This window comes from Colius striatus, chromosome 4 (assembly GCF_028858725.1).
Source record: "Colius striatus isolate bColStr4 chromosome 4, bColStr4.1.hap1, whole genome shotgun sequence".
Taxonomy (NCBI): Eukaryota; Metazoa; Chordata; class Aves; order Coliiformes; family Coliidae; genus Colius; species Colius striatus.
In genome coordinates, this window is record NC_084762.1 from 24,485,470 (window position 1) to 24,498,219 (window position 12,750).

The following is a 12,750-nucleotide window of genomic DNA, read 5'->3' on the forward strand; positions in this document are numbered from 1 at the left end:
GGATATTTCACTGGTGTATTCCCTCCTTTTGACACATTCTTAATATGCTCAATCAACCAGAAGCAATATAAGCTTTCCACAACTGGTACATTCCATTTATATCAGTTTACAAATAAAACAACAGGGCAGAAATTCTGCTATGAGAAAGGCATCCCTACAAAATGCATGAAAATGCCACTAAACGGTTAGCAGGCCTAACCCAGTGTCCTGCCAGCTCTGTGGCACTCCTATCAGAGTCTTGCCAGCAGAACCACAATTCTTTCAAGTGCAATAGGAGAACATACATTGCAGGGAGCCACTATCTTCAACAGGAGTATAGAAACACTTAAAAAGAAAGAAGAGAAATCCTATATGGTGGTCAGTACTAGAAATCATCGACTAAGATGGCAAAAATAACATTTCCTCTGCATTTCCCCAATTTTAATTTCCTTCCATTTAATAAGATGTACAGCAAATACTGCAACTATTTTCTCTATACAAAGAATAAATTTGTCACATTTTTAGTGTGAATACCTGATTTTGTTCAGGAAAGATATGAAAGTCTCATTTATATTTGTTCATTTAAAAATAATTATCTTAAAGCTACTTTCTCATTTAGGCATAACTTTAGTCAAAAATAAACTGGAGGTAGGCAGAAAAAAACCTGCCAGCGATGACCTGAGTAAGCCTGTGACTCTCTTTGGCTCCAATACTCCTTTTTATTCATGTGAGTAACCCTCCTTAATGAATAAGATATTCTTAGTGAGAAAATATCAGCCTTGATAAAGCACTGGGGGCAAGTAGTTTGCTCTAAAGGCACAGACTTGACCCAGGATGGTGAGTCAGCAACTGTCCTCAGCAACTCAAGTTTGAGATCCAAATGGAGAGCAGTTGAACTTAAGAAGCAGGGCACACCCCACAGTGTCATACACATTACTTTGTCTACAGCAACCTCCAGGAAACTATATGAACATGGAAATATATCTGAGAATTGTGTTAGTTTACAATAGAAACTTCTGAAAATCTGAGACTAGTTCCTTACCTGTAATAAAAGCAATGATAAGATTTTTATTTAAATCCACTGGGTTGTCATACGACCACTAAGATTAAAATCTATGAAACAAATGTTAGAATATTGTATCTATATATATATGGCTATTCTTCCATTAGTGCAAGAATTTGACTGGCTAGTCAGATGCCAGAGGCCTCCTGTTACATCTACATATTATTTGAAAGTGCTTCTGTTCTGCAAATTGCAGCAGCTGAAATAGCATATGACTCTTTTATCACCGTCCACAAGTTGCATTTCTGGCTTTTGGGGTTGACATCAGAGCTGTTATGTAGATGAAGGCACTGAAGAGCCCTCTTCTAGTTCTGATTCTGTCTCCAAAAAGTCTCATGATTCTATTCTGAATAAACTACTCCATATCATAGGAAATCTCTTACAGAAAGTCCCTGAGGTCTTCTTTATCATTCCCTTTCACTCCAATTTCTGTATTTCCCCATACAAGCTGAAAAAGAAAAAGTTCCCATAAACCGATTTGCCAGTGCACAATGCTCTTGATCTCCAAAAGACTCGGATACATAGTTCAACAGCTCTTTCAAGGAAAAACCCAAACATACTTTTAATGACACGTCACTGAAAAACTCTGTGAGGAGATGCATTTAATTCTGTCAAACTTCACATATGGCTTTTCTCTGCGTGCTCTATATACAGTTGCATGCTCATACAGGTTTTCTCATATATTTCACCTATATGGTACATGCTTTTTGGGGTGGGGACTCGGTTGACTGCCTACCATAAGGTCACCCAAAATTCTGATAACACATGATTGAAAGTGCTGTGACAGAGAACACAGATTGTTAAAAAATTGTTTTGCATACTCTCTACACTGTTATGCTCTACTCTCTGGGTTGTGTGGTTTCCATGATGCAACTTAAGAAAGGAAGGGAACTCCTTGCTTCAAACATCCAACCTCCTATATTTCAGACTGGAAATACTACCATGCCCTGGTCTTTTGAAATGACTTCTCAATATTCTAAATAGTATCATTTGGAAGACGATAAAAAATCAGAGGGTAAGTCTCCAGGGAAGAAATCTGTAGATTCCTTTGACTCTGCATTTCTTTGCAAACTGCTTCATGTATGCTGAGCACACTCTGAAACATTGCTCAATTGTGCTCTGAACAGAAATGAGTTTTCTAGAGAAGATTTAAAACAGTTACAGAGGGAACACTATGTTGAAATAGACATGAAAAACTAATGATGCTTCACCAAAATGTAATTAAAGTTATTGCAGGGTCCTTTCTTGCAAGGTGGTAAATTACCAAAAGTCCCACAGAAACAAAAGCTGCAATATAGCAAAATTATATTGCAGTAACTCACCTATCCAGAAAAGTGAATGGAGAAAATCTAAATCGTAAATTAAAACACCTCAGCCTTTATACACATGGAAATTTATGATTGCAACCACTAGGCAAGGAGATGAGATATATATTCCTAAAGAATTATCTCTGCTGCAAAGAAAATTGAATGCCCTGAAGCTTAACAATGAGTTTAAAATAATAGGCTTATTGGGTTGGAAAGTCAAACCACAGGTATTCCTAAGAACTACAGTGTTCACTTTTCTACACAACTTTATAGAACCAGATACTTAAAAAAGAAAAAACTTTCTCAAAGTTCAGAATACCACCTTTTTCATTTTCTATTAATGTGCTAGCTTCACTGGAAATAAACATGTTCCCCTTTTGCAGGGACCTTCCTGTTAGTAACAGTTGCACATAAATAAAGTTTTCTAAACAAACATCTTATCTTTTTATGGAAGGAAGTCCATTAATAAGGAATTGACGTTCTTCCCTAAAAAAAAAGATCAGTGCTAAGTCTTTCCCATAAACTAAAGAAATAAACTTACACCAAGATTTTTTACTCTGTTTTCACAGCAAACTAGAGAGTCTGCACGTAGATAAAATAGAACTGTTTGGGTTTTCTTATAAACAATATCTCTGTTGCTACCTTGCCACACAATATTGAATAATTAAGCTGTTCCTTTGTTTTTTGATTGCTTCTGCTTCACTTCAACTGTGTTCCATACACCCTTGTTACAACTATAGGGCAGCCTGGGAGCAACTTTCAACCTGTGGGCTTCAGAAGCACACCATAACTGTTTAATATTTTGTCCTATGCAACTATTTTCAGAAATATGTTCTTTATCCAACAAATGCAGCAAAACAGTCTCTTCTAGCAACTGTGCTCATAATGTGTTGAGTTCTTCATCAGCTTTGTCAGCTACACGTGACATTTCTACTGTCCAAGATTAACTTTATGAAGGAAAATCTTCTGATGCAACCTTCATCTGTTTCCCGTCATCAAAAGAGCTTTCCCTTTAGACTAAGAGAATCTGAAGTTGACACTGTACTGTAAGCACCTTGCAATAATTTTTTTTTTCCTTCCAAAGGCTTCAGCAAGCCAGTACTTTCAGCAATTTGCAACAACATTGAAAATAGAATTGTTAACATGTTTGAAGAGAGTTTATATTTTCAATGCTTTTGAGCAACACAATTTAAAATCTCAATGCCACACTCCAGGGAGATAAATCTAAAAGAACAGCAGAGTAATATGGTCTTTGATTGCTCTACTTGTATAAACCTAAGAGTTATAATTTTGGTGTTTGGTTGGTTTTTTTTTTTTTTTAAATGCAAAGATCTATTTATCTTAAAAACTTTAAATGTTTAACTCTGGGGGACACAAGAAACCTCATAAAAACATTTACAGTAGGAATTTCAAAAGGAAATTTTAAAAAAAGGAAGTGCATAAAATGTTGCAAGAAACTCTTCATCTCTGTTTAGAAATGTACCTATTTCAAAAGTACCTATTCCAATACTGATGAAACATTGCTATTGTTCAGTAGTCACACTTTTAGATATAATAAGAATGGGAAAATATGATTCCATAATCCTTTACCAAAAGTGTGCATCAACTGCTTACACAATGCTTCATTGGAAAAGGCACTTTAAGTATGTCTTAGCAGAGGTAAGTAGAAGTGTGACACAGAGTGAGACTGAGCACTGTACTCCAACGCCTCCATTATACTGAACTCAAAGATTCCTTCCTGACTCCACTTGGCACTAATACAGTTTGCTTTCCAAAGGTCAGTCTGTTGTAGAGGTGACAAACCTTAAGCAGATCAAGTTAGTCCACATTACACAACTGTGAAGGTACTGGCATTCTTATTTGGCATTCATATATAGCTTTACACACTGAATTTTACAGCTTACATTTAGAATGTAATACTTTTTGTTGATGGTGGAAACAGAGGTCTTTATGTACTTGTGCATGTTCAGTAACATACACAAACCTGCATATCACTATAAAAACAAGAAGAGTTTCCTTTACCCTTAGCTCTTCAGAAAGGGTTCCCCCCATTTCTGTTTAATTCTCCATAACTGTACGTGGAAGTGACCTTTTTTAAAAAGCAAAAATAGAGCACTGCTTTAAAAGGTCACATGGCACAACTCAGAAAGCAGAGCAGATTATCTGGTATCCTATGGAAACACTGGAAATAGGAACGTAGGTAACAGACTGACAAGTATGTGGGCAAAACAGCATGCTGAAATTTTTCATCAATCATTAGAACTGTCACCCATGTTCCAATACTGCCCTGGCCAATTAGGATACCTAGTGTCCCTATACAATTTCCAGTTTTTCTGCCCTACTTCTTCTGCACCTTTCTTTTAGGGTCCCTCACAAGCCTTTTCTGATTTAGAAAGTTTCTTTATATGGGAGAGAGCTTTGTGCAGTCTCAAGAAAGCTCAGCAAACATGTACAAAACCCCAAGACTTCTTATGATTTTGTTTTCTAAGATCAAGACTTCTGGTGAGCTGTAGTTAATGGCTAGCCAAAATATCTACGAATGCCTTTAGCTTTGATGAATGAACTGATAGTAGCCAGCACATCAAGGAAAGGAGCCCATTCTGTGGTGTCAGTTACCTGTGCTGCTGTCTTTTCTTGTCCACTTATCTCGAACTTCTGCAATGCAGGTGTCACAACTGGTGGAGGAGGTGCTCTGCGCTTTTTCACTTCTGGGTTTGCTGGCATTCCTGAGATGTTACCAAGAGACAGTGATGGGGCCAGGCTACTGGAACGAGAATTCACCGAAGGGGAATTTGGTGCTGTGGAAAAACCCTGTAAATGGATTAATATTTTGGATTAACATCACTTTTTAAAAACAATAGGAAAGAGAGAAGAAAAACACGACACATCTGGTTACCGTTTAAACAATGATATGAATAATCATGTATGCTCCTCTGCCAAACTTGCTGAATTGCAAATTGTAACTGAGAAACTTCTAAAGGTCAACTAGAACAGAGCTTATGAGCAACATTACTAAGTCAGGAGGCAAAATGAACACCTACTACCATTTAACAGCACTATTGATGGGATCATTACTGCTGCTTGGTACTTAAAATATAAGCTTCACCAAGACACGTAATTGTGATTATCCAAATGCATTTGGAGTTATATTTCAATTACAAGTTATACACGTTCCTGAAAGTAAGATTTACTCTTAAATAAAAACACTGCATTAATCACATGCTGTCTGTGTCCCAGGCCTGTCTATCTTAATATCAATCTGCCTAATCTACCTGTGTCTTGTCTGCAGATTTTCATAAGAGAAACTGCTACCATCCAGCTCTTTCCAGTTTACCTGCACAATCAGGTACAATCATTTGCAACCTACTGAAAACAACCATTTAACCTGGTCAAAAGAAGTCCTACTGACAGGCACCACTCTGGATTTTAACAGGCACAAATGAAAGAAGTAGAAACTATTTTAGTCATTCCTTAATGTTAAAAATTTATTTAGTTTATTTCTCATTGAAAACTTAATAAAATCAATGGAAATAGTTTCACTGATTTCAGATCAAAGCCTTAATATATTATTATATTAATACACAAATAGAAATATATGCAGTCATGTAGTAGTAAATCTACAAATAGGAAAGAGTAGGAAACATAATTCCTTGAAAATGTGCATTTTAAATTTAGTTTTGACACTTAAATTCAATGTAATTAATTGTTTTAATCTGCTAATAAAGATCTCACAAAAACTTCCCTCTCAGAATCTGAGTAATGTTTTGCTATTTTTAATTAAGAGAAGCTTTCCTATTAAATAAAAAAAAAATCTTACTTTTTAATTAAGTTATGAGACAGTCACTTCCCAGAAATGGCTTCTGTGAAGTCACCACTGATACCAATCCACTGTGAGCTGTAGCAGAATATCAATTCTGGAAGCACAGGCTGGTGACTGTGATTGACAATAATGTTCTTATCACAACAGAGTATGCTACTGCACTGGCAAAACTCACCCACTGAGGACACAATGCCTTAACTGGAATTTTGTACAAAACCAGAGAATACCTACTGGCAGAAAACTAAAGGACACCACAAATATCTTCATTTTCCAAACAAAAGAGGTAGTTCTTTGAACATAAGTTCTCCAGTCTATAAAGTGCTGGAAAATACTGTTCCTCAATAGTACAGTTGTCTCATCATTGTGGCGGATATCTGGATTTGCAAAGGAGTGTAACTTACAGTGAATTTGACTTGTGACATAGCATGACAATTCCTTTCCACTATAAATAGTTTCTAATAAAAGGACTTTAATGAAAGAAAAGAATAAAAACCCTGGGAATTCATCTGTTTTCTTTTCCAAGTCCAACATTTATATGAAGCCCATTATTTATGAGTGAGCACTTCCAGAATGCTCATGTTAAGACTCTTCCCCTAAGATAAGAACTCACTACAGCACCTAGGGGAACAGAATGAAGACAAGTTCAAAACAGTTTTGGAAGCCCCATCATCCAGTAATGAGAGCTTTGTCTAACTGGAGGCAGACCTTCAAGCTCTTCCACGTTCATAGTCCTTTTCACTAGCTTTAAGAGAAAGAAAAAAAAAAGTTAAACACAAACCACTGACACAAGTGTGTTTTGGCACGTCTTGTTTTATGATGTAAACATAATCCACAGAGACAACAGGTCACCCAGATTTTATATTTTATGTTGCAGTAAGGCTTCTTTACAAAACATTGGATTTTGGAGGTTTGGTTTTAAGGTGGATTAGCAAGGTGACTATTAAGAGCATCCAAGATTAATAAGCAAATCTGAAGGGACCTGATATGTACACGCCATTTACCCACACCATCTGTCATGTAATGCTTTAATTTTTTTATCAATGGATCAGTTTCAGTGGAATTAGTGAAATTATAATCCATATGTTTTGTAACTGCATTGACAAAAAGAAAAAAATAATCCAAAAAGGGGAAAAAAAGAGAAAAACGTCACAAAAAGAAAATTCATTGCAATGAATTATATAAAGAGCTTTAAAAATTGTCTCACTTCATGTTAAATCCTAGTTTTTGGTGTTAGAACACAACAATTAAGAAACATAAACTAGTAAGAAAAAATAACTTTTCCACTTTATTTTTTTCCCACCTGACTTAAGTCAAAGCAAAGCCAGTTACAAACACAGATACAGCTGCATACAGGTCAGCAATGAATGGTCTGACTGAAGTCTGTTTCAGTTCCATGAAGCAGAAGTTGGAAGGAGGCGAGAAACAACTGCAGTACCTATGGACAGTGCCATCAGGTTTCTTGGATCCATTGTTTCAGCTAGCTTTTCCCTTTCATGAAACTTGGGAAATCTAAGAAACTTTCTTTTTTTCTAATGTACAAGAGGCTTTTTTGCAGTTAAGTAGTTTCATTCTAGGATTTTTTCCTACTTGTTCTTCTAGTTGAAATTTAGCTTTAAAAAAGTTTTTGAAAACGCAAAGAGGGCTGTTAAAAACATGGAAGCATGAAGGCTCAAAGTAACTTGGTGACTCAGGCATATCAGTCCAATTTTCAGAAGACAGACACTGAGAAGTCCACTTTCTACAAGACTACCAAAGTCCATAGTCAGTCAGACTCAACATAAGTCAGATTAAAAGCATAAAAGCAGAGGCTAGTCTGTGTTCCAAAGCCATGAACCTAAAATGAAATTATGAAATGTATTTAGAAACATATTCTCTTTTCAATGATGAACATAAGCTCTGGCATCTTATGGCTACTTCTGAAAATTTTACTGGTAATATTAACAAAATTACATCAGGTTGGTCTATTAAAAATAAAACTGAACTGCTGCAAGAATTCCATTTTACAAAAACAGATGCGCATAAAAATGGAAGTCAGCTCATGTTTGTTTTCAAAAGATATTCCTCATATATAACTCTCTTACCCAAAGCCCTGTTATTAGCATTTCCTTGATTTTCTGAAGATACTAAGTGGCATTTAAAGGTCAGCAAGGAAGACACTGCAGCTTGCCTATGAGAGTGATCTGGCTTCCCGTTCCCTGTCCACACAGGTCAATAAAAATTTTTCAAAATGTCAAGTTCTTTTCTTGTGAGGTTCCTATGGCCAGGCCTTGCTTCCGCAGCTCTTTGCCAAAACTCACATATTTTAGCTCCCAGACTTGTTATGCAATTTCCTTCTGCAAAGTTTTTAAATCAAAAGTAATCAATTGAGCTGTTTTTAAGCACTCCAAGTACCAGATGTATCAGCAAAAAAGGGTTTTATTTTTTCCAAAACAGGGGAAAAAATAAAAGTATTATAAAAGCAATTATTTTTTTGCAAGTATACCATGGGTAAATACAAAAAGTAAGATTTAGAGCAGGCAGACAAATTCATCTGCTCAGTGGCAGGAAGAATATTTATGGGTGGTGGACATTTAAACTTCATTAATGCAAACTTTTATTGATTTGCTCAATGATACCACAACTGAATACAACTAACCATTTAAAATACTAGACAGGTTATATCAAATTTACTGTACAATGTTTGGCATGATACCGAAATCCCTTATACTAGCACTAAATTTGACAATACTGAAGCTGAATTAGCCCAAGCTCCTGCTTCAAAACCAAAGCATAATACTGCCGTCATGAGATTGCTTGGACATATAGTTTAAAAAAATCCCAAAACTGTGACTACTCAGATTTTCTTTTCTAAGCAGTCACCCTGAATACAACTTAGTTTTTTGTACTCTCTAAAGAACTTGTGATTCTGGTACTTGCATACAGTTTACAGTCAGAAAGAAAACAAAAATTAACCTTTCCCTCCTCTGAACTAAAAAAAAATAAAACAAAATAAAACCAAAACCCCAAAAAGCAGTATTTTAATGGCATTTACTTTATGTTCCTTTTTTATCTTTATCTTGAATTTTGCCATTGGTAGGAAAAGATCTGGTCAATCAACATAACACTAAAAGAGAAGGAACTATTTAGTTTCTACAACAGTAACTCATACAGGTAGTACGAGATTGATTCTACACATCTATGAGTAGGCTTTCAAGGTTTTACTCTACAAGTTTTGAGCTACAATTTGAAGTTTGCACAACTACTGTTCTATCTTAAAGTTCTATAAGTCTATGACAGTATCCAGCTGGAAATTCCAGATCTTGTGGTCAGGGCTCATTTGGTTGACACCAGAATTTACACAGCCTAAATTAGAAATGCCAGAGAATGTTCTTTCTCCTGTGTCCCTGCCAGTTCTCTTGCACCATGGCCAACTACATTCTTCTTGTTTTAGTGCAAACTTTTTGATCACAAATCCTAGCTGTTCCAAGTGCAATGTCACCTCCTTTATAGCCATCTACTTTATTTCCCAGCATTTAAGTAGCAGGATCAATCTGCCCCTGCAGAGGTTACTTAAACTCTGCTATGACACATGTGCACAGCATTCACAATTATGCTGTTTTATTGCTTAAGTATCCTTATCATTTTTTTCATTGTACCTTAATTACAATTTCCCTTCCTGGAAGATTATCTTCTTGTCCTCACTTAGATATGGTCATGTGACCTAGAGTGTCTCTACAGCTACGAGCACAATCACGGATTCCAGTTCCAAATGATTTATGTTCACTTTGTACCTCCTGTGGTGTCCAACATATTCTCCAGTAGAAAAGCTGAAAGAATAACCACCTAAGGAAGAGAATTAGAAAAGTGGAAGCCTCCAGGAGAAACCTTTCTGAAACAGACTAAGGGGTGTAGATTCACAGTGAATTTCTTAAGCAAGGAACAAGTATGGGTATTAACTCAAGCCCTGTGCACTACACTGAGAACAGAGGGTATTCAACCAGAGATGGTTTCCAAGAATCTTCTTTAGTTTTTGTTAAGACTTGTGTGAAGCAATATTCAAAACTCTTTTTTCCATTTGAAAATCAGATGGATATTAAATGAATATGGCAAAAATCACAAATAAGTTGGTTATTTTTTTAATGAAAAATCAAATACTTTGATGTTTAGGAATATAAACTTTTAACTTAAATCATTAGTAGACTGGAAAATATGGATCTGGAATACATGCATTCCAGCTAAACATGAACATGTCTGTAAGTTCCTGCAAATACAAGGAATCACATTAGTTAAACCAAGCCTAAATTGTACTACCACCTCCTTCAGTATTCAGCCAGTCTGAGATCACAAATTAAATCCGAATTCTCCAAAAGTCAATAAACTACCATGGCACACACAATGGTATATAGATCTATGAAAATTCAATAATGTAGATACAATATTCAAGCAACTCAGAGATTGTTAAATCATTTATATTTTTTCAAGATTTTATGATAGATAGGATTCCTTAATGCTTTGAGAATATAAGCTTTTGAATCATCTCTGCTGATTAAAAATTCAATGTATTTCCTTCAAATAATTTCTCCTGTTTCCATGTTTCACTCGTCAGATTTTCCCAAGTTACACCACTCTTCACACTTAACTAAACCTTTGCCTATTACTGCTACCAAATATCACTCTTGTCAACCTGAAGAAGCTTCCCTGGTAGAATAAAGAAGACAGTCATGGTTTCAAGGGGAATGAATGCAATGATTTTTATTATTTTTTTCATCAGAGTAATACATGAAGAAAAGGGAAGACAAGATGACTTGATTTAGATTTGTATTCTAGCGTTCTTGTATCACCTGTTTATGTGACAGTGCGTTTTAAATAAATTCAGTGTTTTAAAAAAAAAAAAAAGTAGTATCCCAATACAATCAGCAAAAATAACCTTTCTTGAGAGGGTGGACATTACCCTTTCTGAATGGTGAGCAGAGGGCAAGAAGGCAGAGTCATGTGTCAACGTCTCAGAAGGTGGAGGCAGGTAGCATGCTGCCTGGTACCAATGTTTCAAAGGCACACAGAAACCATTTGTGTCCTCTCCTCTATAAACTGACACTGAAGTCATTGCAGTAACCAGCAAGCATGTATCTTGTGGATCTCATGAATCAGAGCTGAGGACCTTGCCAAAAAGAAGAGAAACATACCTTCTTTGATTCAGAGATGTTAGCTTTGAAAAGTCAGCTTTAATTCAATGTAGTGAAAATACACTTGCTACAGATCTTTCTAATGCCTAATTTGTTCAGATTTCTGTCACTATGTGTTTTATGAAGGACAAAAAAATGTTGTACTGAAATCTGAAGCTATTTAGCTACAAATGAAAGAAACTTAGGTTGCTAAACATTCTTTTCTGAACAAATGTGATTGAGAAAAGTGAGTAGAAGTGTTCAAAAAGGCAAATTTCACCTCATAACCACAAAACACAATGTATTTTTCACTTAATATTCCTCTTCCCACCAGATTCTCAATTTCCAGAAATACAGATAAAAAGCTGTGAAACAGAAAACTGTTGGAGGATATTTCAACATTGGTATAAATCTAATGACATAAAAGAGTGACAAACTTCAGCATGTGTGTATTACAGGTATCTTTATACCACCACGTTTTTAAAAAGCACATGTATATCCAGTCCCTTAAAATGCCACGTTAAGGTGCCAGATACATCACAAATAACACACATATATGCACAAGCCTCCCAAACATGCCAACTTCCTTCATGCCCTTCTTGTGCTATGTACCTTGATACCATTAGCCTAAATGACAGCACATGAAGCATGGGTTTTGCTTTTTTTTACTTTCTGGATGACAGATCCATTTTCAATACTCCTGAAACATAATATTCTTGGTTTTGTTCTGCATATGTAAACCCCAGCAAGATAAATCCCTCTTTAAGATAGCGCAGAAAACATTTCTGCATTGGCTATTTTCTATGTGATTTGGTAGCTTAACGGAACCTTTGCTGTCCGTCTCTTAGGCAGGAGGTAGAAGTGCAGGCTGTAGGCACAATCTGAAGTGGATTCCAAAGTGAAGCTAAACAGCAGGTGACAGTCTGGGAAGACAGCAGATGCTTACTGTAAGGTTTGTATGCATTTCACGCAAGTGTAAAATTACTTTTTTTACCTTGATTTTGAGAAGCGTGTGGACAACTTTGTGTCTGTTTGCCAGAATGCTGTCTTTTTTTTTTTTTTTCTTTTTCTCTCCATTTTTTGAAAAGTATTGTTTTGGGAAAATGCCAGAGTCAATTTATATATAAAATGCACCCTCTCAGGGCTGATTTATATCTTTCTGCTTAGACAGCTAAAAACTGATCTTGTACAAGTCCAACTCTTTTTGCCACAGTGCACTGTCAAAATGTGTCAGCCTATAAAAAAAAGACTGTATTTTGAAAACAGATTTTTCTTAACTGTCAAAAATACAAATATGTAAAGGCAACATGGAGAGAAAGATTAAATTCAAAATATTCCCAAAAGGGAAAGGCTAAATAAAAACCAGGCAGTCAACACATTTGCTTACTCTTATAACTTTTTTGATAGCTATATGCAAAGTAAGCACATAATTGTCTAAGA

General features: G+C 35.8%; 1 protein-coding gene across 2 annotated transcripts in view; it reads right to left on the reverse strand.

Annotated features, from left to right (window-relative positions):
* The window catches only part of COBL (cordon-bleu WH2 repeat protein), a 170,517-nt gene that overhangs the window by 75,470 nt on the left and 82,297 nt on the right, over positions 1-12,750 (reverse strand). For both annotated transcript variants that reach the window (XM_061994850.1, XM_061994851.1), the window contains one exon: positions 4,966-5,160. In XM_061994850.1, coding sequence (XP_061850834.1) covers positions 4,966-5,160 — 195 coding nt within the window. The remainder of the gene's footprint in view (positions 1-4,965; positions 5,161-12,750) is intronic.